This window comes from Bufo bufo, chromosome 6, assembly GCF_905171765.1.
Source record: "Bufo bufo chromosome 6, aBufBuf1.1, whole genome shotgun sequence".
NCBI lineage: Eukaryota > Metazoa > Chordata > Amphibia > Anura > Bufonidae > Bufo > Bufo bufo.
This window is the reverse complement of record NC_053394.1, coordinates 168,907,961-168,935,360: the sequence shown is the minus strand read 5'-3', so window position 1 is coordinate 168,935,360 and position 27,400 is coordinate 168,907,961. Positions and strand designations below refer to the sequence as shown.

General features: G+C 43.8%; 1 protein-coding gene across 1 annotated transcript in view; it reads left to right on the top strand.

The window, feature by feature from the left end:
* Window positions 1-27,400, top strand: part of LOC121006053 — a 44,702-nt gene that overhangs the window by 15,256 nt on the left and 2,046 nt on the right. The window contains exon 6 of the mRNA XM_040438945.1: window positions 10,520-10,636. Within this exon, the coding sequence (XP_040294879.1) occupies window positions 10,520-10,636 (117 nt within the window). The remainder of the gene's footprint in view (window positions 1-10,519; window positions 10,637-27,400) is intronic.

The window sequence follows — 27,400 nt, the reverse complement described above, 5'->3', positions numbered from 1 at the left end:
CTTCAAACTTTCTTGCACACTCTGCCACACTGAAGAAAGTGAAGACGCAAATCGTTCCTCCTCGGGAATCCCAGACGGCCCCCCCTCACTAAACGTACAAAACTGAGGATGGAAACCATACGCACCAAAAAATGGTGACTTATCGGTGGATTCTTGACGACGATTATTAATGGCAAACTCGGCTAACGGTAAATAAGATGACCATTCCTCCTGATTTTCGGAAACAAAGCATCTCAAATATGTCTCTAGGTTTTGATTGGTACGTTCAGTCTGACCGTTGGACTGTGGATGGAAAGATGAAGAAAACGACAGATGAACCCCTAAACGAGAACAAAAAGCTTTCCAAAATTTAGAAACAAATTGGGTACCACGATCCGAAACAATATCGGAAGGGACCCGTGAAGCTTCACGATGTGGTCAATAAAAACCTGAGCCAGTGTGTTAGCATTAGGAAATGCGGCAAGAGCAATAAAGTGCACCATTTTACTGAATCTGTCAACAACTACAAGAATAACAGTCTTCCCCGCTGATACTGGTAGATCCGTAATGAAATCCATTGACAGGTGCGTCCAAGGCCTGTTGGGGATGGCCAGAGGTAAAAGACGCCCTGCCGGATGAGTATGATCTACCTTAGAACGAGCACAGGTAGCACATGCAGACACAAAATTCAACACCTCCTGGCGCCATTTAGGCCACCAGAACCGACGAGACACTAACTCAGAGGTTGCCCTGAGCTTCCAACACCCTCCCCTCCAAACCTGAGTGTAATGCAGAGACCATCACCCCCTTTTGCAAAATGGGCTCTGGTACCTCAACATCACCCCCTCCAGGAAAACTTTGAGACAATGCATCTGCCTTAGTATTTTTTGCCCCCGGGCGATAGGTTATTACAAAATTAAACCTAGTAAAAAAAAATAACGACCACCGAGCCTGTCTAGGGGTGAGACGTTTAGCAGACTCCAGATATAATAAGTTTTTGTGATCAGTAATCACCGTGACGGGATGAACCGCCCCCTCCAAAAAATGACGCCACTTCTCAAAAGCCAACTTAATAGCCAAAAGTTCCCTGTTGCCAATATCATAGTTCCTTTCTGCAGTAGACAATTTCTTCGAAAAGAAAGCACACGGACGCCATTCACCAGGGGACGGGCCCTGAGATAGTACCGCTCCCACCCCCACCTCTGATGCGTCAACCTCTACAATAAAAGGAAGCGAGACATCTGGCTGTACGAGAATAGGGGCCGAGGTGAATCTCTCCTTCAGAGATGCAAAGGCAGTTTTGGCTGCATGTGACCATTTGGAAAAATCGGATCCCTTTCGGGTCATGTCCGTCAGTGGTTTGACCACCAAGGAATAGTTCTTTATAAACTTTCTATAAAAATTAGCAAACCCCAGGAAGCGTTGCAATGCCTTCAGGTTCTCAGGCAGATCCCAGTCTATAATCGCCCGGACTTTCTCTGGATCCATGCGGAAACCTGAATCTGACAACACATACCCCAGAAATGACAGTTCTTTTACGGCGAACACACATTTTTCTAACTTAGCAAACAATTTGTTGGCCCTTAATATCTGCAGCACTTGTCTCACATGGATCTTATGTGTATCCAGATCCGGGGAATAGACCAGGATGTCATCAAGATATATCACAACAAATCTCCCGATAAGGTGACTAAAAATATTGTTGACAAAATGTTGGAATACCGCAGGCGCATTAGTAAGACCAAATGGCATGACCAGATTTTCATAATGCCCTTCCGGTGTATTAAAAGTTGTCTTCCACTCATCCCCCTCTTTGATGTGAACCAGGTTATAGGCCCCTCTGAGATCCATTTTGGAGAACCATTTAGCACCAGCAACCTGATTAAAGAGGTCGGGAATGAGAGGAAGAGGATAGGGATCTCGGATAGTTATCCGGTTTAATTCCCGGAAATCCAGGCAAGGACGTAGGCCCCCATCTTTCTTTTTAACGAAAAAGAACCCTGCAGCCACAGGTGAAGAAGAGGGTCTGATGTGTCCCTTAGCCAAACTCTCCGAAATATAATCTTTTCATAGCCTTCCTCTCCGGGCCGGAAAGATTGTATAACCGGGTTTTAGGTAGTTTTGTATTAGATTAATCGGGCAATCATATGGATGATGAGGTGGTAACCCCTGACAACCCTTCTCAGAGAACACATCCATAAAATCTGACAGAAAGGCAGGTAAAGATGTTACAGAGAGTGTAGAGCACCTACTACTCAAGCAGTTGTCCTTACAATGTTCACTCCACTCCACAATCTCCCCGGCCTGCCAATCCACCACTGGATTGTGAGTCACCAGCCAGGGAAGCCCCAATACCATAGGAGCCGGAAGACCGTCCAGGACATAACAAGAGATATGCTCTTTATGGAGGTCCCCTACCTGCAGATGGATATTATGGATGATCTGAGTTAACTCTCTCTGAGTAAGAGGGGAGGAGTCGATGGCAAAAACAGGAATAGTTCTGCATACCGGTTCCGGAGTAAAACCCAGAGCCTGAGCAAACCGTGAATCCACCAAGTTGACCCCCGCCCCACTGTCCAAAAAGACGGAACAGATCTCAGTTTTATTGCCCGCCTCAACGGTAGCGGACAACCAGGGGCGGATTAAGTGCATGATAGGCCCGGGGCTGTCTAACCAACTTGGGCCCCCGCCCCCTCCATTTTAGTTTAGTTTTTTTTTTTGTATGAAGAGGCTGCGGTGCTTCATGGGCGCCACAGTCTCTTCTTAGGCCATATGACATCTTCAGACAAAAAAAAATACCTCAAATTGGGTCCTAAACTGAAAAATTTGGTTGCCAAATTTAAAATACATATAATTATAATAAAAAAGACATGGAGGAGAATACAGCACCACATACCTCTTACATCCAGTGACATCTCCTGTCATGTAGACCTTCTCTTTCCTCTTCTCCTCCATTTGACCCAGACCACCATGGCAAATTCTTTCAGCCGCATTTCGTCTCTACAGTTTGTAGCACAGACACGTTCGATTTCTCAATTCCTCCTCATCCTGGTGTCCCCACAGTGTCATCCTGCTGCCACTCCCAATACTGTGCCCGTTGTGCCCCCCAATGTCCAAGGTACTATACTGCTGAAAAAATAGTGACCCTTATAGACATAATTGGAGTCATTTATCAAACTGGGGTAAAGTAGAACTGGATTTCCAAAAGAGCTGTCAAATATGAAAGGTGGAATCTGATTGGTTGCTATGGGCAACTAAGCCAGTTCTACTTTACACCAGTTTGATAAATTACCCCCAAATGTCCCTATAGTGTCCACAGCAATTATAATGTCCCCTAGAGACCCCCAGTAATAATAACACCCTCTATTGTGCTCCAGGCAATAATCCCTGTATAGTGTCCCCAAAAATAATAGAATTGCCCCTACAGTGCCTCCCCAATAGCAACACCCCCATATAGTAATTTCCACCACACTGCCCCCACATAGTAATTCCCCCATTGTAATTTGCCCCCACACAGTAATTTCCCCCAAACTGCCCCCATATAGTACTTTGCCCCCACACAGTAATTTGCCCTACACTGCCCCTACATTGTAATTTGCCCCACATAGTAATTTGCCCCACATAGTAATTTGCACCCACACTGCCCCCACATAGTAATTTCCACCACACTGCCCCCACATAGAAATTACCCCCACACAATAGTTTCCCCCCACACTGCCCCCACATAGTAATTTGCCCCTACATAGTAATTTGCCCCCACATAGTTATTTCCACTACACTGCCCCCACATAGAAATTACCCCACACTGCCCCCACACAATAGTTTCCCCCACATAGTAATTTATCCCCACATAGCAATTTCCCCACACTGCCCCCCACATAGCAATTTCCCCCACATTGTCCCCACACAATAGTTTCCCCCACATAGTAGTCCCTCCCATAATAATTTGGCCCCACACAGCCCCATATAGTAATTTGCCCCCACACTGCCCCCACATAGTAATTACCCCACACAATAGTTTCCACCACACTGCCCCCATATAGTAATTTGCCCCCACATAGTAGTCCCTCCCATAATAATTTGCCCCCACATAGTAATTTGCCCCCACACTGCCCCCACATAGTAATTTGCCCCCACACTGCCCCATATAGTAATTTGCCCCCACATAGTAATTTGCCCCCACACTGCCCCATATAGTAATTTGCCCCCACATAGTAGTCCCTCCCATAAAAATTTTGCCCCACACAGCCACACATTCCCCCTCCCATGTACTCGAGGTCCCTTCCCTAATATGTCCTCCTCTGTGTCTCGTCCCCAACATGTCCCCCAAAGTAGGCACATGAAATAAAAAAATTAAAATTGGAAAAAAAAATGAAAAGCTAAATACTTACCGTCCAGGGCCAGGCACTTGATCGCAGACGAAGGCGGGATGAGGCAGGCACACGTCAATGTGCTGTGTCCCGGCACAGGCGCGTGATGACTTCATCACGCATGCCTGCGCCGGGATTTCACTACCGCATAGGCCTCAGGCCTACTAGGCCTGAAGCCTATGGCGGTGATAGGCGCAGGGCCGGACTGGGGATATAAACCAGCCCTGGAAAAAGTTGCATACCAGCCCCACAGCATTGTGTCCTTATTTACTTGTTTACAAAAGGCGAAAGCATTCATTTTAAAACACGTGTGTAAACACGAATATGAATTTTGCCCCACAATAGCTCTTTTGTAGAACCCCCATTGTTTATATTATCACAGTAGACCAGCTTTTCCCAAACAGGATGCGATAACGATATGCGATGCGATATTTTAAGGGAATTGTGGTAGAGGTCTATTTGCAGTGTTATGGGGGATCTGTGGATGACACTGTTATGGAGGGGATCTATGGATGGCACTGTTATCGAGGGGATCTGTGGATGACACTGTTATGGAGGGGATCTATGGATGACACTGTTATGGAGGGGATCTGTGGATGGCACTGTTATGGGGGATCTGTGGATGGCACTGTTATGGAGGGGATCTATGGATGGCACTGTTATGGAGGGGATCTGTGGATGACACTGTTATGGAGGGGATCTGTGGATGACACTGTTATGGAGGGGATCTGTGGATGACACTGTTATGGAGGGGATCTGTGGATGACACTGTTATGGAGGGGATCTGTGGATGGCACGATTATGCGGGATCTGTGGATGGCACTGTTATGGGGGATCTGTGGATGGCACTGTTATGGGGGATCTGTGGATGGCACTGTTATGGAGATCTGTGGATGGCACTGTTATAGGGGACCTATGGATGATGCACTGTTATAGGGGATGTGTGCTATGACACATAGGGCCATGAGGGGGGCCTGCATAAGATGCTATATGTGTGAATGACACACATATAGCATATTTTGCTGGCCCCTCTCATGGCCCTATGTGTCACAGCATTACTTTATTAATGTCCCCTCATGTGTCCTAAACCACGCACATAACTGTCTTTGTATGCAAAGTCTTTCTTTACTGCTGAAACAATCGCTCTCCTATTGAAATTCCTATTGATATTGAAAATCACCAGCCTCTCTGTACTCAGCCTCCTACCTGACACACAGCCCTGAACAGCCGGATGACAGCTCTGCACAAGCAGCAGCTAGCAGGCTAAAGGACCTTCCGTGATGACATGATCATGTGATCAGTCACATGTGTGGGAGGAGTCAGGCTCCGGGCAATGTCTGTGCTGGAGCCTGCTGTTGGGGGCGGGGCCGGGGGATGGGCTCCTCTCTCTGTCAGTCACTCTGTGTAATATACTACACCAGCCAAGGAGCCTTCTCGCTGTCGGCGCGGGCGGCAGTATGTGGGCGTTCGGGTCGGCGCTGGGCCCCCCAGCGGTGCTGGGCCCGGGGCTGCCGACCCGAACGTCCCTATTGTAATCCGCCACTGCGGACAACAAAAACTGAGACATGCGTATGGAGGAAACGAATACGCCCAGACTGTTCTCCTCCGCACAATCTGGGGACTCTAGTTTTCCGGCGGCTCCTTTGTTTGTGGTCTCTTGGGTTCTGAGGGACAAACCTTTACAAAATGACCCCTCCCCCCACAACGAAAACAAACCTCTGACCTACGGCGGAACTTAGGAGGATTCACCCGTCTAGTGGCGCCCCCTATTTGCATTGGTTCGACTGGACCATAACAGACCGATCCCTGCCCTGTAGAGGCCTCCGTAAAATTTAATAGTCTCTCCCTGAGCCGTCTGTCGATTCTTATGGACAGAGACATAGCAGCCTCAAGAGACCCAGGGACCTCGTATACCGCCAGCGCGTCTTTTAATTTTTCAGACAAACCCTGGCAGAACTGACTCCTAAGGGCCGAGTCGTTCCATAACGTATCAGTAGCCCACCTACGGAATTCGGAACAATAAAGTTCAGCAGACCGGTTCTCTTGCCGAAGTCTACGTAGCTTAGACTCAGCCAGTGAGACCCTGTCCGGGTCATCATATACGAGACCCAGGGCTTCAAAAAACTCCTCCACTGATCGTAAGGCCGGAGAGTCTGATGGTAGGGAGAAAGCCCAAGCCTGCGGATCTCCTTGCAGGAGAGAAATTACAATGCCCACCCGTTGTTCCTCACCGCCGGAGGATCTAGGGCGTAACCTGAAGAACAATTTGCAAGCTTCTCTGAAGGTTACAAATTGGTCTCTCCCTCCTGAGAACCTATCAGGTAAAGCCACTTTTGGCTCAGGAGTACCTTGGTTTCCCGTAGCAACGGTGGAACCCAAGGATTGCTGCTGCAGCACTGTTGCTTTTAATCCTGCCACTTCAAGGGATAACCCCTGTAATTGTTTCGCCAAAACCGAACCTGGATCCATAGTGGAACAGACAAAATACAAAGCAAAACAGCAAGCAAAAAAGCAAAAAAAAAAAAAGAAATGTCACTTTTTTTTTTCTTCTTTTTTTTTTTTTTTAAAAGGCCAGATATACTGTCACGACCGCTAGCCCAGCAGCAGTCGTGTCGCACCAGACGGAGGGGAAGGGGGACCCTTATCTACGGATGGGAAATAGAATGGCCACCCCTGACTAACCCTAAGCTGGCACCTGTCTGCCCTGATACCCTAGACGGGGTGTGAACCCGTGCGGCGAGCAGGATGCCTAAACCCTCAGTCGCCCTAACAAGACTGGACTGGGGAAAGGCCGATGGGAGCGCTAGTCACCATCACTCACGTCTAGGAAAACAACAGGGGAAGACAGCAACAAACAAACAACAGCAGAGATAGACTTATCCAGTCACGAGCAGAGAAGGCGATCCCAAACACGACAGTCCACGCCGGACAAGAGCTCCACAGCAACACCATCAAACGATCTCCTTCCAAGGTCAGAGTAGCACTGGAAGTAAGGACTATATCTGGCAATGACTGCAAGTGAAACTGAAACTAATATAGTAGCTGGGAGTGGCAGACAGGACTCACCTGAGAAGGATGCCTACAAACTCCCAGTCAGGACAAAAAGTTTCACAAGGCAAAACCCAGATGACATACCCTAAACCACGGAGCAAACTCACAAGCTATCGCGAGTAGCAAGTCGCTGCGACCTTCTCCTCCCAGACCTGTCTGGATCAGTCACAGTCGTGACACCAGCATGGTCATCCCTCTAGTCAGGTCTTGAATCATTTAGGAAAGGTAATTGTCTTTGGTTATTGCCAAGAACCTGTTTCCTTTATGAGATCTACAGCTTTCAGTTTCCCAGTCTATATATGGGTAGTTGAAGTCCCCCATAATACTGACCTCATTATGATTTGCCTCATCTATCTCGTTTAGTAGTAGCTTTTTTGTGGACTCTGGTATATTAGGTGGCTCATAACAAACTTCTATCAGTATTTTATTATTGTTTTTGCCTTTATGTACAGTTGCAAGAAAAAGTATGTGAACCCTTTGGAATGATATGGATTTCTGCACAAATTGGTCATAAAATGTGATCTGATCTTCATCTAAGTCACAACAATAGACAATCACAGTCTGTTTAAACTAATAACACACAAAAAATTTAATGTTACCATGTTTTTATTGAACACACCATGTAAGCATTCACAGTGCAGGTGGAAAAAGTATGTGAACCCCTAGACTAATGACATCTCCAAGAGCTAATTGGAGTGAGGTTTCAGCCAACTGGAGTCCAATCAATGAGATGAGATTGGAGGTGTTGGTTACAGCTGCCCTGCCTTATAAAAAACACACACCAGTTCTGGGTTTGCTTTTCACAAGAAGCACTGCCTGATGTGAATGATGCCTCGCACAAAAGAGCTCTCAGAAGAATTGTTGACTTGCATAAAGCTAGAAAGGGTTATAAAGTATCTCCAAAAGCCTTGCTGTTCATCAGTCCACAGTAAGACAAATTGTCTATAAATGGAGAAAGTTCAGCACTGCTGCTACTCTCCCTAGGAGTGGCCATCCTGTAAAGATGACTGCAAGAGCACAGCGCAGATTGCTCAATGAGGTGAAGAAGAATCATAGAGTGTCAGCTAAAGACTTACAAAAGTCTCTGGCATATGTTAACATCCCTGTTAGCAGTAGTACTGGCAAAATATTCTATGGACAGATGAAACCAAAGTTGAGTTGTTTGGAAGAAACACACAACACTATGTGTGGAGAAAAAGAGGCACAGCATACCAACATCAAAACCTCATCCCAACTGTGAAGTATGGTGGTGGGGGCATCATGGTTTGGGGCTGCTTTCCTGTGTCAGGTTCTGGACGGATTGCTATCATCGAAGGAAAAATTAATTCCCAAGTTTATCAAGACATTTTGCAGGAGAACTTAAGGCCATCTGTCCACCAGCTGAAGCTCAACAGAAGATGGGTGTTGCAACAGGACAACGACCCAAAGCATAGAAGTAAATCAACAACAAAATGGCTTAAACAGAAGAAAATATGCCTTCTGGACTGGCCCAGTCAGAGTCCTGACCTCAACCCGATTGAGATGCTGTGGCATGACCTCAAGAAAGCGTTTGGTTGAAGTTATTGCTGCCAAAAGAGGGTTCAACCAGTTATTAAATCCAAGGGTTCACATACTTTTTTCCACCTGCACTGTGAATGTTTACATGGTGTGTTCAATAAAAACATGGTAACATTCAATTCTTTGTGTGTTATTAGTTTAAGCAGACTGTGATTATCTATTGTTGTGACTTAGATGAAGATCAGATCACATTTTATGACCAATTTGTGCAGAAATCCATATCATTCCAAAGGGTTCACATACTTTTTCTTGCAACTGTATTTCTACCCACAGTCACTCCACATGTTCATGTCCCTCACTTATATCTTCCAGGAGTGTGGGCTTTAGACAGGACTTTGCATAAAGTCAAACCCCTCCCCCATCTTCATACCGGAGGGAACAGTTTGTTACTGATCACTGCCATGCATAACGACCCTTTATAGGAAGCCAAATTAACATATGGCTTGAAAGCTTTGCATGGGAGGAAATCCACAAAAACAGGAGGAAAGTATTGAAACAATGCTAACCATTGAGCTGTCCATTAGTAAAAAAGAATTGTAATAATAAAAAAAATAAAAACTCTAAGAAAAAATAAATACAAAAATAAAACTCGTTCCTCAACTGCCAAAAGCATCCTCAGTAATATAAACACAATATATGTAGGCATTCTGGCACTCATGTAAAACTGTATACATATCAGGGAATATATATTGCCCAAACCTTGGTGATTGGTGCCGTCCGACTCCCAGGACTCCTGACAATCATCTGTTTAAAGAGGAGGCAGCGCTCGAGTGAGTCTTACTTCTTCTTCAAGATTACAATGCAAGTCATCTCGCAGAGTAATTACTGCTTGTTCTATTTACTTGAATGGGACGAGCACTTGTAATTATACTGTGCCACCCCTGCAAGCAAGACGATGCACAGTGTAATCTTAAAGAGGAAGCAGTGCTTGTCCGAGTGCCGCCTCCTCTTCAAACAGCTGATTAATGGGGGTGCCTGGAGTCGGACCTCCACTAATCTGATATTAATGATGTATTCTGAGGATTGGTCATCAATATGTATTGGCTGCACAACAACTTTAATAGGAACTTTGCTGTGGCAGGCCTGGGAGCTTTCACAAGGCTCCAAACTGCTAAAGCAACTGAATGAAGGGCTCCCAGGATCTAATTGCAGGGAGCCATTTAATCACCAGCCTACTCCGGGTAACTGAAGCCTCAGATGCCATGGTTACAGTTGACATGTCTGTGATCAGAATTGTCTACATCCATTGACACTGGTGGCAGGTGTCTGCTGTGCGGTTATGACGCCTACTCAGCTCTAGAGCAGGCATTGTATCTAAAGGAAAGGGTAATGCTTGCAATAGAAATCTCCAACCATGCCCTTTGCATCTAATAACAGAACCCCAAAACAGGCTAAGGGCTTATAACACAGTAGAAGCGACACTTTTACCTTTTTTAGGCCTTATATTGACAATGTGTATTGAACAAAGTTCATATCATTGTTCTAATGTATTTTGATACATTTTTATTGTCGATTTTCCCCTTTTATGTGTCTCAAAATAATATATATTTTCTCATTTCCAGTTTCTAATAAAATGCTTGACATATGTGACCTTGGTGATAATGATCTGGGGTCTCTGCATGGCAATCCTAAGCGTGGGCATGAGAGTGAAGTCATTTTGCTGTTCTTGCAAATTAGAGGTAAGTGACAGAATGTCATATTAATACAGTACTTACTGGTGATGATTCAGTAATGGGTGATGCTAATATCAATCCTTTATGAGCAGCTATAGGATAAGCAGATACGGTATATTACATGTCGTCTTCACAGTATGGCAATATTGTGATCATAGTAATAGTTAGAGGCAACTTTATGGCCCCTTTGTAATTGTGTAGTTACGCTAACCAGTTCAGGTACAAGGTATTTTAGGTATTAGGGAAAAGACACAGTTTCACTGTTTTAGTACATGTTAGTACATAAATGTACATGATTTGTGTTAAAGGGGTGTATGGAGCAGGCTCACAAGCGGAATATGCTCCTAACACGGCAGGCACCGGCTATATAATACAGCAGACACCCGCTGGCACTGGCCTGGATTGGCCATAACTCTAATCCCAGTCTTTTAACCCCTCAGATGCCACGGTCAATAGTACAGCATCTGAGGTTTTATCAGGTGATTCAAGCTGTTGTAGCAAAATTACGGGGCTCCGATCAGTTGCTATGGCAACCTGGGACCTTGTGACCTGACCAGGCTTACTACCTGTTATCATCTTAGCAGGAAGCCTGTCAAAATTGTATGCACTGTAGTGGTATTCTGTTGCAGTCTATGGTACAAGCAATATGAAAATTGGGGGTAGTCTTAAAATATAAAACTACACCATAATGGAAAAAAATCTAAATGACTGATTTGCTGTGTTTTTTTTGTGTTTGTCACCTTCCAAAATTACCCCACTTTTTCTAATACAACCTATAGTAAATTAAATGATGCCATTAAAAAATTAAAAAATAAAGAGCAAAAAACTTGTCACGGATGATGTTGCAGATAGCTGGAAGTTATGGATAAACATCCGACTGGCTTGATCCCAAACTAAGGAGCATAAAGGTGACCCCTATAAAACCCTAAGAGCTCACCCTGACTGCTAAGCACATACAAGAGTCTCAGAGGTAGACGATTGCATGCCCTCGTACCTAAGACTGTGTGACACCTGAAAACCCTATAATAGTGAGGGGACACGGCCACCGGCTTCCTGCACTTAATACGGAGGGAGTCAGGGTCACCTAGAATCAAGCCAGCAAGGAAACACAATACATGAAAGGACTTATCTGAACAAGCAGCAACAGAAGTCTCCAGCAATGAGCAGTGAACACTTCAATCCAGGAAGTAGTATAAACCGCAAAGTGAGGCAGTATGGGAGGGAATATAAAGGAAAGAGGATTAGTCTAAATAGGTGACACCTGGGAGAAGGAAATGAGATGACAAAGTGAAACCAAAACAAAGAACATCATGCAAGAGGTAGAAAAGGACGTCTGTCATACCTTCTCACAGAAGTGGCGGTGACAAAACTAAAATTAGATACGTCTTTAAATGAACCCCAGTATCCCAGTAAAAGAAAAAAACAACCAACAAAACATACCATAATCTTCTTTTTCTTCTTGTTTTGTCTGATACAATTTCAGACCATGAAAAATAATAGAAAAGCAGTGTATTTTTCTCTTTGGCTGCAACCATGTTTTTGCCATCCGATGTTACGTGAGACCGTGAGCCAGGAACTTTAGGAGGAGTGGTTCCTTTAGGCTGCATACTTTTTTTGTCTACACAGTGAGCGTGACCTTTTTGTTGGACGGTAGGTCAAAATGGATTTGGTAACTTTGCCACCCATAGTACCAATAGTTCCAGCCACAGTACATACATAGTACAAGCCATAACATATTCATAGCATCAGGACAACAGTGTCTACATAGCCAATTGGGTCTCCTTTACAATGTACCCACATTTTCTAGACAAACCTGCCTAGTTCTGCAGTGATAATTTCACCATTCATGGAAAAATTGGGTAGATTTGCCTTTCAGCAGCTTTAGAAAGCTGGGTAGCATGTGGTGCTATGCTGAAGACCAAAGTAGTTATATAGTATATGCTCACAATTGTCCTGATATATTTATGGATATAGGGGGTCATTTATTGAGACCGGCATTTTAGAAGCCAGGTGCCGGCCTCTAAATAACTTGGGCGCATCCTCCACCGATTATAAATGTAAGACAGCTCCCTTGCTGTCCTACATTTAGAACATTTTTGACGCCTAAACAAGGCGTAGAAAATTATGAATGAGACGGGCCTGCCACCCATTCTCCTTCCCCGCCTACGCCATGCACCCTTTTTAGACCAAGTGTGAGTGGTGAAGAATTTGCAGATTCTGCCGCAACATGGCGCGTGACAGAATCTGCACCAGATATACACCACAAACGTGACATAAATCTGTTCGTAAATGACCCCCATAGTGTGCACAAAATGTATGAACCACATGTAGCCCCAATTACCTCTCTATAGAGGTTGTTACTCTGCTTTCCCAGGAGCTGTATACAATTTAGTCTACTTCTGTAATGATAAGTCCCTTTATATAGCTTAACCAACTTACCGTTCAGTGTCTTTGAAAAGCAGAGAAGACAATACTGTGCAGGTGCATTGGTGACAACAGATTATGATATATGCCACAATATATAAGTTCAGCATTGTGTTTATTTTATATAACCTATATGCCCCCATCACCACCATATAGAGATGGTTGCCCAGCTTTCCCAGATTGCACAATGACAGACCAATGACAGACAGCATTTTTATGAATTGGTAAATCCCCACTATTGTAGAATACCTAGCTGGATTTGGTAGCCAAGGTCCTGGAAAAGCTACGGAGGGGGGATCATTATTATAACGGGAGAGGCACTACAGGGACAGGGGGTACTAAAAGGGGACATTTTTGTACTGGCAGACACAAGGGAGCATTTTTGTACTGGCACACATAAGGGGGATTTTTATGTTTTTGCAGACATAAACGGACATATTTTTTGCACTTGCAGACATAAGGGATGAATTATTTTGTACTGGTACACATTACACTATCGGAACATTGGTTCTATGGGAAGCTCTAAAAGGGGGTATTTTTGTAATGGCACACGTTATAAGGGACATTTTTGTACTGGCACACAAAAGGGGGCATTGCTCTTTTGGGGACCCTAAAAGGGGGTATTTTATGTTCTGGCAAACATTATAAGGAGCACATATTTGAAAGGGGTATTTTTGTAGTGGCACACATCAAACATTATAAGGGGAACTATTAACTACTGGGGACATTATGGTGGGCTTTATTACTACTGGGGACTATGGGGACAAGATTACTTTTATGGGCACTATATTTCTAATGTCACATGGAAGTTTTTTGTTACTGGCACAAATTATATGTTTTTTTTTTTTTACTGGCACACATTATAAGGAGGTATGGGCACATATTGTAAGATGGTATTTTTTGGGCTGGCACACAATATAAGGGGAATGATCACTAAAGGGGTTATTATTGTGGGCATTTTTGTACTGACACACAGAATGGAGCATTTTTGTACTGGCACACATTATGGAGGGGCACTATGGGGACATTGGTTGTACTGAGGGCACTAAAAGGGGGTATTTTTGTACTAGCACACGTCATAAGGAAGCATTTTTTGTACTGGCTCAAATTTTAAGGGGGCAATTTTTGTAGCACACATTATAAGAGGGTATTTTTCTACTGGAACACATTATAAGGTTGTATTTTGTATTGGCACACATTATAAGACTATTTATGTAATAGCTCACATTGTAAGGGGGGATTTTGTTGTACTTGCACACATCAAACATGATAATGAACATTAAGTATGGACACTATGAGGATATAATTACTTTTGGGGCACAATGGTGGACATTATTACTATTGGTAGGACTTTTGGGAAAAACTATTACTGTGGGGGCATCCTGGCACACTATCAGTATAGCACAATTATTTTTGGGGAACACTATGTGCAGTATGCCAGACCGACAGGGGAATTATATGTGAGGTCACGGTGTGAGCATTAAGTGGGCCGAGGTAAGTACAGTTCTGGTTACTCACGGTTATGTAGTTATACAATTACCTCCAAAAAGAGCAAATATAAATGTGGACTTTGCAATGTACTATAAAGACATTCTAGGCAATTACGTCACATATAATATATATCACTGGTCTGGGTGAATAATGGGCGTTGACACTTTTTGGTGCTTGATGGGGAAACATGGGCGACGATCATGAGTAAGGGCAATAAAGTCCATGGCAAGTAATAAAGAGTCCCAATAAGTATTGGCATATATCAAAGTGCAAATATATATTTTTTTAGCATATAAAACTTTTAAGAGATAGCATAGTTTAATGATCACAGAAAATGTCCTTCTGGGCATATGGCTTGAAACATTATAAAACATGTCCAAAGCAAAATCCCAAATCAACCTGAAAAGGGGGTTAAAGGGAAAATACAGTCAGGTCCATAAATATTGGGACATCGACACAATTCTAACATTTTTGGCTATATACATCACCACAATGGATTTGAAATGAAACAAACAAGATGTGCTTTAACTGCAGACTGTCAGCTTTAATTTGAGGGTATTTACATCCAAATCAGGTAAACTGTGTAAGAATTACAAAAGTTTGCATATGTGCCTCCCACTTGGTAAGGGACCAAAAGTAATGGGACAGAATAATAATCATAAATCAAACTTTCACTTAATACTTGGTTGCAAATCCTTTGCAGTCAATTACAGTCTGAAGTCTGGAACGCATAGACATCACCAGATGCTGGGTTTTATCCCTGGTGATGCTCTGCCAGGCCTCTACTGCAACTGTCCAGTACCTGCTTGTTCTTGGGGCATTTTCCCTTCAGTTTTGTCTTCAGCAAGTGAAATGCATGCTCAATCGGATTCAGGTCAGGTAATTGACTTGGCCATTGCATAACATTCCACTTCTTTACCTTAAAAAACTCTTTGGTTGCTTTTGCAGTATGCTTTGGGTCATTGTCCATCTGCACTGTGAAGCGTCGTCCAATGAGTTCTGAAGCATTTGGCTGAATATGAGCAGATAATATTGCCCGAACGACTTCAGAATTCATCCTGCTGCTTTTGTCACATCATCAATAAATACAAGAGAAGCAGTTCCACTGGCAGCCATACATGCCCACGCCATGACACTACCACCACCATGCTTCACTGATGAGGTGGTATGCTTAGGATCGTGAGCAGTTCCTTTCCTTCTCCATACTCTTCTCTTCCCATCACTCTGGTACAAGTTGATCTTGGTCTCATCTGTCCATAGGATGTTGTTCCAGAACTGTGAAGGCATTTTTAGATGTCGTTTGGCAAACTCTAATCTGGCCTTCCTGTTTTTGAGGTTCACCAATGGTTTACATCTTGTGGTGAACCCTCTGTATTCACTCTGGTGAAGTCTTCTCTTGATTGTTGACTTTGACACACATACACCTACCTCCTGGAGAGTGTTCTTGATCTGGCCAACTGTTGTGAAGGGTGTTTTCGTCCCCAGGGAAAGAATTCTTCGGTCATCCACCACAGTTGTTTTCCGTGGTCTTCCGGGTCTTTTGGTGTTGCTGAGCTCACGGTGTGTTCCTTCTTTTTAAAGGGTTTCTACCACCTCGTTTTGTCATATTTAGCTGTCAGACACTAGTGATCCGCTAGTGTCTGCTCTACCAAACAATGCTATTATAATAGCTTTTTGTGCAGCCGTTTGCCTAAAAAATGCTCCCTGCACAGACATCTCCACTGCGCCGATGACCGAGATGTCTGTGCAGGCACCGGTCAGACATTCACTGCGCCTGCGCCGAATACAGACGCGCACGGCACAGGCGCGAGAATTCGTCCGCTGGCTCAGAGGGAGGATCGCATTCCAGAGGAGATGGGCGGGCTGGAGGGACGCGCTGGGCGGCATTTTTGGTGAGTAGACCGAGCCTCTAGGTGCTGAAAAGACGCCCGCATAGCACCTAGAGGCTAATTAGCATACCAATAAAAGTTTGTTTTTTAGGCAAACGGCTGCACATAAAGCTATTATAATAGCATTGTTTCGTAGAGCAGACACTAGCGGATCGCTAGTGTCTGACAGCTAAATATGACAAAACGAGCTGGTAGAAACCCTTTAAGAATGTTCCAAACAGTTGTTTTGGCCACGCCTAATGTTTTTGCTATCTCTCTGATGGGTTTGTGTTGTTTTTTCAGCCTAATGATGGCTTGCTTCACTGATAGTGACAGCTCTTTGGATCTCATCTTGAGAGTTGAAAGCAACAGATTCCAAATGCAAATATCACACTTGAAATGAACTCTGGACCTTTTATCTGCTCATTGTAATTGGAATAATAAGGGAATAACACACACCGGGCCACGGAACAGCTGAGAAGCCAATTGTCCCATTACTTTTGGTGCCTTAACAAGTGGGAGGCACATATGCAAACTGCTGTAATTCCTACACCGTTCACCTGATTTGGATGTAAATACCCTCGAATTAAAGCTGACAGTCTGCAGTTAAAGCACATCTTGTTCAATTCATTTCAAATCCATTGTGGTGGTATATAGAGCCAAAAATGTTAGAATTGTGTTGATGTCCCAATATTTATGGACCTGACTGTGTGCAAAAACAGGCACAAATGGGATGAAGAAAGTCTTGTCAGTCAGGTAGTCCTGAAAAAGGGACAATGCGGGCATTGGTATCCATAGTGACTTAAGGAACTGCCACTGAGCCATGGGGAACTGGCAGTAGCTCACATTGTTGCAACAAAGGAATGCCTGTACTGGAACAGTTATTAAGGTATATTGGTGTAGGTGTTGGCCTAGCAGGCCTACTTACAAATAGGTGTCCATTCCATTCTGGTCATCATGGATGGTGAATCCAGGCTCTGCTTTTAACTGTGGCCAGTAGTTCGGGTCATATATGGGATTAACCCACGCAACTGTACGTGCAGTTAAGTAAACTGGAAAGGGACCTACCCATTGTGCTGGCTCTACAGGTTTTGGTGCAGATATCTTCTGCGTACGGACCCGGCTGGTGGCATATGAAAGACCCTTCACAGATGCAGCAATCTTGGGAACAGTGCTGGTAGATACTGGCACCATGGGAATAGTAGAATGCTCTGATGCAGCAGAGTTAGTGGATAGGTCTGTGTCTTGACAGTTTTCTTCTGTCTGTTGCGGCTCTTTGGTTGAGTCTGGGTCACAGCTGTCACGCTTGGGCTGAGTTGCTTGGAGCGCTGCAACCTGGTGCAGGCCTTCCAGATGGGCTTCCAGTCTGGCAATCTGTTCCTCCACATTGGCTTGGTCAGCTCCGTGGGAAGCATCAAGTTCAGCGGCTGTGTGAAGCGCCTCCTCTTGTCGCATACCTTCCAGGTGAGCGTGGAACTGTTCCCATTTCACAATGTCCTCTAGGGTTCTGTCCTAATGAGGGCGCTCTGGTGATGAATACGGGCTGGCTGGCTTCTCCAATACTGTGGGTTGCCAGAAGATGTTAGGCCCGATGAATGCAGCTTTCTCCTGGTAGGTGGTTTGTGTAGGCTGAAGTTGGACCTCTGGCTCAGTCTCTGGGAGAGAAATGTCATCTGAGTCCTCCCAATTTTCTGTCTTAGACTGCGGGCGGGTCACCGCTGTGACATACGGATCCCTCAGGCCCTCAGCAGGGGTGAATTCCACTTGTTCCCCCTCCCGGAGGTTATGCATGTACCCGGACCTTCTGTTCACATATACGTCCCGGCCAGTAGTGAGGTTTTTTATAAAGCCAAAACACTGGTACTTGTCAAAAGTAATAATAGTGCCCGACCTCCATTCCAGGCGGGGCTGACAGTCTCTAGGGTTCTCATGGATGGCTTTGGCGACCTCTTCAAAGTACATTTTTGTCTGAGTCGTCTTGAGGACCGCGTATCTCTTCCATGAGAGCATGCCACAAGGGACTCGGCCTGGGAAAGCTATCACATGGCTGCCGGCAGGGGTAGGGCAGCATCTCCGATCCCGGAGAGTAGGCAGGTGGCTCACCCATTTCTCGTCCTGTCCAGGGCTGTGGCTCTCTAGACGCTGGAGTCTCTCTGGTTGCTCCGCTCTCTGCCATTTTCGGTGACGCAGTCCAGTATAGGGTAGGCGGTGCATATATTGTCCATGCAAATGAGGTTTATGGCGCAGCAGAGATACTATTTCCACCTTTCAACACAGTGGCACCAATATTTTCCCGCTTTGAGAGGGGGTGCGACTTAGTTTTTCCCACCAGGCTACTCCATAATGGCGCAGCAAAAAATTACAAGTCCCTTAGGCAGCCATCTTAAGTGCAAAACAGTCCATTCAAATAAAGCAAGCAACGCTATTGACTTTTGAAAAATCCACAATTTTGCAGTTTTAAAGATGCGGTTTTGTAGTAGAAGTATAGCGCAATACATGCAGACAGTCTCTAAACAGCCTAAACAGTCATTTTGCCCAATAAAAGCAATCCAACAGTTGGGGCTCATTCACAATAGGCAGTCTATAATGGCGCAGGGGTTTGCAAATCCTGTTCGTGACGCCAATTTATATTATGCAGTAGGCCAGACCGACAGGAGAATTATATGTGAGGTCCCGGTGTGAGCATTAGGTGGGCCAAGGTAAGTACAGTTCTGGTTACTCACGGTTATGTTGTCCCTGGGCAGGCTCGCACAAGTGATGAGGAGAACGGCACAAGAATTCTCTGGGGCACACTCTGGTGTAAGGGACACAAGCCAGATGGTGGTTCGAGATGCCCTTGATGGTCTGTATTAATGTGCCTATGGCAAGGTCCCTTGTAGTCGTGACGCCAGTACCTTTTATGGTGGTACAACCATTTACTGTAGTGTTAACTGAGGAATTGGAGACTGAGACAAGGATGGTGCAATCCAGCTTATAACTTTTACTGAACGTTGCTCCTGATAACGGTTACATTCAAGTATAAAACAGTCTCTAGTACATCCAGATATGAAATACAGTCTCTCATGCATACGGGGGTGGGATATTGTAAGTCCTCAGATAAAACAGGCTCTTTGTCTGCTATGTATATGAAAGCTACTGCTTCAGACTAGGCTTTTGAAGTATAAAAGTCTTAGGCTGGTATCAACTCTCGCCTTACTCTAACCTGAATTAAAGGTGTTTTTCAGAATCCTTGAACCTCTTTTTCCAGTGCTTTTCTGGCAGTTGGCCTAACTGTCCTCAGGATTTATACTGGAAGGTGTGGATGCCAGAAGCTGTGTCCTACACCTAATTGCAAAGGTGCCTGGGAAGCCTTTGAGTATGGCTGTTTGCTATCCTTTGACTTGAATAAAATATACTAATCCCCTTCAATACTTGCTGTAGAAGTTCGTCACTGGTCACCCCGGAGTAGTGAGCTATAGAAGTAGATTTCTCAACTCTGGGCTAAATCTTGTAGGCTTTAACCCTGGACTGTGGAGCCAACAGGGAGAGAGCAGAGAGGCAGGAGGCCTCCCTCCAGCAGGCAGCTACATCATGGCTGCTCTCTGACTAAACTTCACTAGACACTGCCTAACTTGGGCCTGAGCTAAGCTATATATACACTGTAACACTAGTGTAGTGCACCCTAACTAGGCCTGTGTAAAGGATCTTACACATAGAATCACTTAGTGACATGGGAGAATATGACATGAGATGAAGTACAGCATACAGGCATAATATATGACAATAAAACACAATAAAACAAGTTTGCGGTGCCCACGATCACGTAGTGGGACACTGTATATGTTTATGACAGTGTCAGGAACACTATTTGCTGAACATAGCTATTTTTTAGGGCACTATCTGCCAATAATTATTAAAGGTGGCACTATCTATGTGGTACTAGTATTTTCAGGGGAATTTACTGTTTCTGCAGTATAGTTTTGGGGAGCACAGTGGGTACAGTATTGGGGGTGGCAGGATGAGGTGTCCACAGAAGGTGGGGAGGCTGATGGAAAAGTAGGAAACTAAGGCTACTTTTACACTTGCGGCAGTGTGATCCGGCGGGCAGTTCCGTCGTCGGAACTGGCCCCCGGATCCGCCGATCTGCCGCTGACTGAAAGCATTTGTGAGACGGATCCGGGTGCGGATCCGTCTCACAAATGCATTGCAAGGACGGATCCGTCTCTCCGCTTGTCATGCGGACAGACGGATCCGTCTTGTACATTTTTTCACATTTTTACCGATCTGCGCATGCGCATCCCGGAACGACGGATCTGGCGCTAATTCATTCCTATGGGAAAAAATGCCGGATCCGGCGTTCAGGCAAGTCTTCAGTTTTTTTCGTCGGAGAGAAAACCGTAGCATGCTGCGGTTTTCTCTTTTGCCTGATCAGTCAAAACGACTGAACTGAAGACATCCTGATGCAAACTGAACGGATTACTCTCCATTCAGAATGCATGGGGATAAAACTGATCTTTCTGATAGTTCTTTTCCGGTATAGAGCCCCTGTGACGGAACTCTATGCCGGAAAAGAACAACGCAAGTGTGAAAGTACCCTAAGATGTCTATGAGTCAAACTCTGCAGAGAGAAGACATGAAAGAAAAAACATTGGCACATTTTACAGGCTCATAATGATCTTAGGGATGTTATTACCCCTAAACCCAGTATCACTCATCGTAGATGCAAGAACCTTAAGGATATTTTGGTTTATAGCTTCTTCAGTGGAGACTCTCCCAAAACGACATGGTTAAAATCTAATATAGTGGGCAGTTACCAATGTGGCAGATGTGTCTTCTGCCCATATATCAAAAAGACTAAGGATTCCATCAATCCAGTTGATAATAAAAAAAATATGATATTAGACAATTCATAAATTGTGGGAAAAATGCAAAAAAACTCTTGGTGCACGAAAAGGGGACTTGGATAAAGTCCTCCTCCAGGAAGAGACCAGGTGGATTTATCTCCTGACAGCTTCAGTCCGAAAGGCCTTAATGAAGGCTTTACTTATTCTTCCTTTTTATAAATTACCAGATTGAAGGAGCTCTAGCTATTTTCATTTTTTCCATTTTATAAAGTGGAATATAAGCTGCAGTTTGTGATCATGATGAACTTGTATGATATATGGTATATTAGTGCAGTTTTCACTGTAATAATGCTTTTCATCAAACTATAGGGTCTATGATCTATTTATACACTTTTTGTCTTTTTTGTCGCCAAGTGTAAAACTATATTATATATATTGGTCCCCATAAGTATTATAGTTCGGCATTATGTTAGTATGATCTATGCAAGCACACTGCATACATTGTGAAGAGTTCTGGTTTCTAAATTGGTGCGCAATCGCAGTTGTAAGGGCATTTTGATGCCAGAGACTAAGTCCATGCGCAGCCTCAGCTCAAGCGCAGCATTCTTGGGAAAACTAAGCCTGTGCGCATTGGAGTTGAGCGCACTACGTCATTGGCACTCCTCCTCTTCTCTTCTATTGGATGCAGTGGTAAGTGTCACTGCTCTATACCAGCTCCCATTAGCCACAGGTGAAGTTGGTCATACTTACCCCCATCAATCTTACATTGTGACTGGTGGCTAGGGATGTCACTCACTTTGTGGAAGCCTTTATATATCAGGTCACGGTGTCGGGTGTCTTTTTTTCAATTTTGCCTGTTACCCCTGATGAAGCCAGAATAGCTGGAGAAACATGTTGGGGGGCAGCTTATAGGTTTTAGGCGTCTATTTTCCTATGTCCACTGACCTCGAAATTAGTGGATTATTAGTGATAGTAACTAACTGATAGCTAGGGCTGAGCAGGGAAAGGTCACTCCCAGTAGCCCTTCAAGTAATCAGAACATTACACAGGTTGACACTTGAACCAGAGAGTTTTAACCTCTTTATTAGCTCAGTTTAAGATTACTATCATTTTTTATTTTAAATATAGTAAAAGTTAAGTTTTATCATTTTTACAATATCTGGGACAAGATAGGTGTGTGACCTTCATACAGTAGGTTTTGCATCCTATATACTGTGGGGATCCGCTCTGGTAGGCAGTGGTAGCGAGTGCAGTATAGAGGCAACACAGACCGGTCTTGGTGTAAAACGCGATGCTTTGTTTATTCACACGGTGCATACAAGTGAAAGGTGGTGCAGTTCATAGGGAGGGTGGTCTCACACAACAGCAAAATAATAGCTCAATCACAGCAAGTCCCTGAATGGGCCCCAAACCTGCTGCAGGCTACTTGAGGCCTGTTTCCGTCACATAAAGCGAAATCTATTTAAAGTCAGGAGTAATGTCACCTTTTTCTCCTTGGTGAAGTAAGTCCCTGGGTCCGGCTTCTAGCCACGGAACACGGATCCCTCCTGGCTTCAGCTGCGGTTTCCCACACAGTCCTTTACAGGACTCAGCACACAGCCCAGCTCACCTCCACCTCTCATTCTCACAACCAGAGAACAAAAACCTCCACATTGCACACCACACCCTTGTTGCTGGTCGGGTTTTAACCCTTCCCTGCAAAACCTGGCCTGGACCGTGGGGAGATAGGCACCCACCCGCATCTCTGCCTGCTCCCCGTAAGAGCCATCCCCGATCCGCTGCAAAATGCACTTTTCCGGCTCTTACTCCACCGGGGCCAGGACCCCCGGTGGCACGTACCTTCCGTCTACCACCACCCCAGATACTCTCCTACAATACATTAAATAACCTTTCCCAGATAGGGTCTTTCCCGCTTTTGTTACTTTGCAGGTAAGCAAACAGGACACTTTCATGTGATAAGTAAATAATTCTAGCGCTAGAATAATGATTTTTATGTGGTTATTACAGTAACTACATTACTGTGTGTATTTACATGGCCATCTGCCTCTAGGTGATGTTTTAAAATGGCTGCCTGTCTCTATGTGATGCTATCATGCTGTTAATAAAATTTAAATAAAAACAAGTATAAAACACACAGATCTGTTTCAACACAAACATGACAGACATGATGAAATATTGCTGGCTTACATTTAAAAGCAGCAGTGGATCCACCGAAGTAATGAAGAGGCCGGTGCCAGTGGAGAGGCTAAAACACCGGTCTTAATAAATGTGCCCCATAGTCTTTAAAAAGATATATATACAGTACAGACCAAACGTTTGGACACACCTTCTCATTCAAAGAGTTTTCTTTATTTTCATGACTATGAAGGCATCAAAACTATGAATGGAATTATATACATAACAAACAAGGGTGAAACAACTGAAAATATGTCATATTCTAGGTTCTTCAAAGTAGCCACCTTTTGCTTTGATTACTGCTTTGCACACTCTTGGCATTCTCTTGATGAGCTTCAAGAGGTAGTCCCCTGAAATGGTCTTCCAACAGTCTTGAAGGAGTTCCCAGAGATGCTTAGCACTTGTTGGCCCTTTTGCCTTCACTCTGCGGTCCAGCTCACCCCAAACCATCTCGATTGGGTTCAGGTCCGGTGACTGTGGAGGCCAGGTCATCTGGCGCAGCACCCCATCACTCTCCTTCATGGTCAAATAGCCCTTACTTTCAAAGTTTTCCCAATTTTTCGGCTGACTGACTGACCTTAATTTCTTAAAGTAATGATGGCCACTCGTTTTTCTTTACTTAGCTGCTTTTTTCTTGCCATAATACAAATTATAACAGTCTATTCAGTAGGACTATCAGCTGTGTATCCACCTGACTTCTCCTCAACGCAACTGATGGTCCCAACTTCATTTATAAGGCAAGAAATCCCACTTATTAAACCTGACAGGGCACACCTGTGAAGTGAAAACCATTTCAGGGGTCTACCTCTTGAAGCTCATCAAGAGAATGCCAAGAGTGTGCAAAGCAGTAATCAAAGCAAAAGGTGGCTACTTTGAAGAACCTAGAATATGACATATTTTCAGTTGTTTCACACTTGTTTTTATGTATATAATTCCACATGTGTTAATTCATAGTTTTGATGCCTTCAGTGTGAATCTACAATTTTCATAGTCATGAAAATAAAAAAAACTCTTTGAATGAGAAGGTGTGTCCAAACTTTTGGTCTGTACTGTATATATATATATATATATATATTGTAGGAGAGTCCCCGGAATAATAATGGACGGACGATAAGTGCCACCAGAGGTCCTGGCCTCGGTGGAGTAAGAACCGGATCATTGCGGTTACAGCGGCGAATGCTGCTGGCGCAGCGTGTCCGGGCCGGTTTTTACTGGGAACAGGTAAAGAGCTGGGGGGGTGCCTGTTCCCCACGGCCAGCCCAGGTTTTTGGTAGAGCTGGGCCTTTAAAGAACCCAGCCTGCTGATGATAGGGGTGGGGTGTGTCTTGCTGTGCTGGAGATTTCCACAGACAGAGTCAGTGTAGTGATGAGCGGGAGGTGCCATATTCGATTTCGCGATATTTCGCGAATATTCGCATGAATATTCGTGTTATATTCGTCGAAATCGAATATTCGCAATTATTCCAATTATCGCGAAATTATTTTTTCGCATATTGCGAAAATGTATCTTGATAGTATAAGGCAACGTTCCTATGCTAATGACTATGGCTAGGCTAATATGTGTATTTTACGAAATTTCGTAATATTGCTCTAACTTCGTCTCTTAGAATATTACGAATATTCTAAAAGACGAAGTTAGAGCAATATTAAGAACATTTGCAAAAGTCGAAATTGCGATGCGAGTAATATAACACGAAATAGTCGCATGAAGATTTAAACTTAGCACTGCTATATTCCATATTCTAGCCTAATATGGAATATAGCTGTGCTAAGTTAGTAAAATACACATAGATTGTATTTAAGCTAATATACTGCTATAGTAATAATTTTTAATAGTGTACATATTTTACAAAACTTAAGTTCAGAAGAGGCAAAAAAAAATTACAGGAAAAAAAAGGGATTATAGCACTATATTAGCTAAATTACAATCTATATGTGTATTTTACGAAATTTCGTAATATTGCTCTAACTTCGTCTTTTAGAATATTCGTAATATTCTAAGAGACGAAGTTAGAGCAATATTACGAAATTTCTAAAAGACGAAGTTAGAGCAATATTAAGAACATTTGAAAAAGTCGAAATTGCGATGCGACTAATATAACACGAAATATTCGCATGAAGATTTCAACTTAGCACTGCTATACTCCATATTCTAGCCTAATATGGAATATAGCAGTGCTAACTTAGCACAGCTATATTCCATATTAGGCTAGAATATGGAGTATAGCAGTGCTAAGTTGAAATCTTCATGCGAATATTTCGTGTTATATTACTCGCATCGCAATTGTGACTATTGCGAAATTTCGTAAAATACACATATAGATTAGATTGTAATTTAGCTAATATGGAATATAGCAGTAAGTTGAAAACGCCACTGACTGGAGCAGCCAGGAAGCCAGGAATCCAAAGGACAGGTAAGAACAACTTTAGGGAAGTGGGAAAGAAAAAAATATAATAAAGAAAAAAAACGAATATTCGATTTCGCGAATATATAGAACGATACTCTAAATATTCGCGAAATCTCGAAATTGCAATATTCGAGAAAAAAATTCGCAATTCGAATATTCACGCTCAACACTAAGTCAGTGCTGGTGAAGGAGAGTCTGGGCGCAACACACATTGAAGGATAATCCTGGGACCTGTGGTGCTACGAGCCAAAGGGGCTCTGGCCTGAGGGAGACAAAGGCAGGTAGCTTACAAGCCTGCAGAACTGCTGTGGTCTGTTCAAAACAAGGTGACTCAAACCTGCTGTTTATTTTCTATGGAAGGACTTTTGTTTTATGCACTATATGGATCTGCACCTGTGTGGTCTGCACATTGCCTGTTATGCCTTTGGTGTAAATAAAGTCACGGTGTACCACAAAGACTGTCTGTGATTGCCTCAATACTGCCGCCGCTACCGTAGCCTACCACGAGCACATCCCCACAATATATATATGAAAATTGTTCAACATCCTACATAAATAAACATAATCATTATTTGTACCTTCTCACCATTACAGCATGCCAGGTAGCACAATCTTTTGTGGATCAACCATTGCCAGATTTCTACTGTACTATTAATAGTGCAGAGCTATCTTTCTACCAGTACTTAGTAACTTGGTATACATAAACGGGTTGTCTCGAAGACAACCCCATTATACAGTATATACCCTATTAGGTTGTATAGAAATTATCCGCCCTGGCAGTTGCAGCTGTGTATTACATGGGTGGGCCTTGATTTTATTTGTATGGGCACCCGCAACTTCCCCCAGCTTTAACAGATGATTGAAAGGGGTTTCAAGAACCGCACCTATAACAATCAGTTGATAGCTGGGCCAGCTTATTTTCTAAAGAGATTGTCATGAGACAACCCCTTTAAGAAAATACATTTCCACTAATGTATTTTTTTGGGAGGGGGGGGCAGATTGACATACTGCTGTTGCAGTAGTACAGGGTTCATGAGGAAGAAGGTTCCCTACTATAGAGGACTTCAGTCTTCAGCATTTAGAATTAGAATTATCTACTGCAGAAAATGTGTAAGCTGTGTACCGGGGTTGGCTCACTAGGATATAGTGAAGTTGCGAATGAGGAAAATAACTCCGACTCCAGTTTTGCCAAAACTATATTTTACTTAAACGTGGTAATGAACGAGACCATAGGTGCTGGTTACACATGAATAAATTTACATACACCCAGCCAGGAGGCTGAGACCATTGTGCTGTACTCTGCGGCACCTCCGGTGAATGATGGAGGTATTAGCGGTAAATTTACCTACTGGCAGGCACAAATAGACCAGCCATGCCTTACCTGTTATTACTCTAGAGTCAGAAAAAATTGTTGGGTGCGTAATGCGGGCTAGCCTGCACAACAGCTTACAATTTTATTCCATGCTATAATAATTCACTACCCTAACAACTGGTCATATAGCATGTGCCTATAGTGTTTCCCCTGAATAAACATCAGCTTGGCTTAAATTCATTGTGAAGCTTATCAGCTTTCCGGTGTGA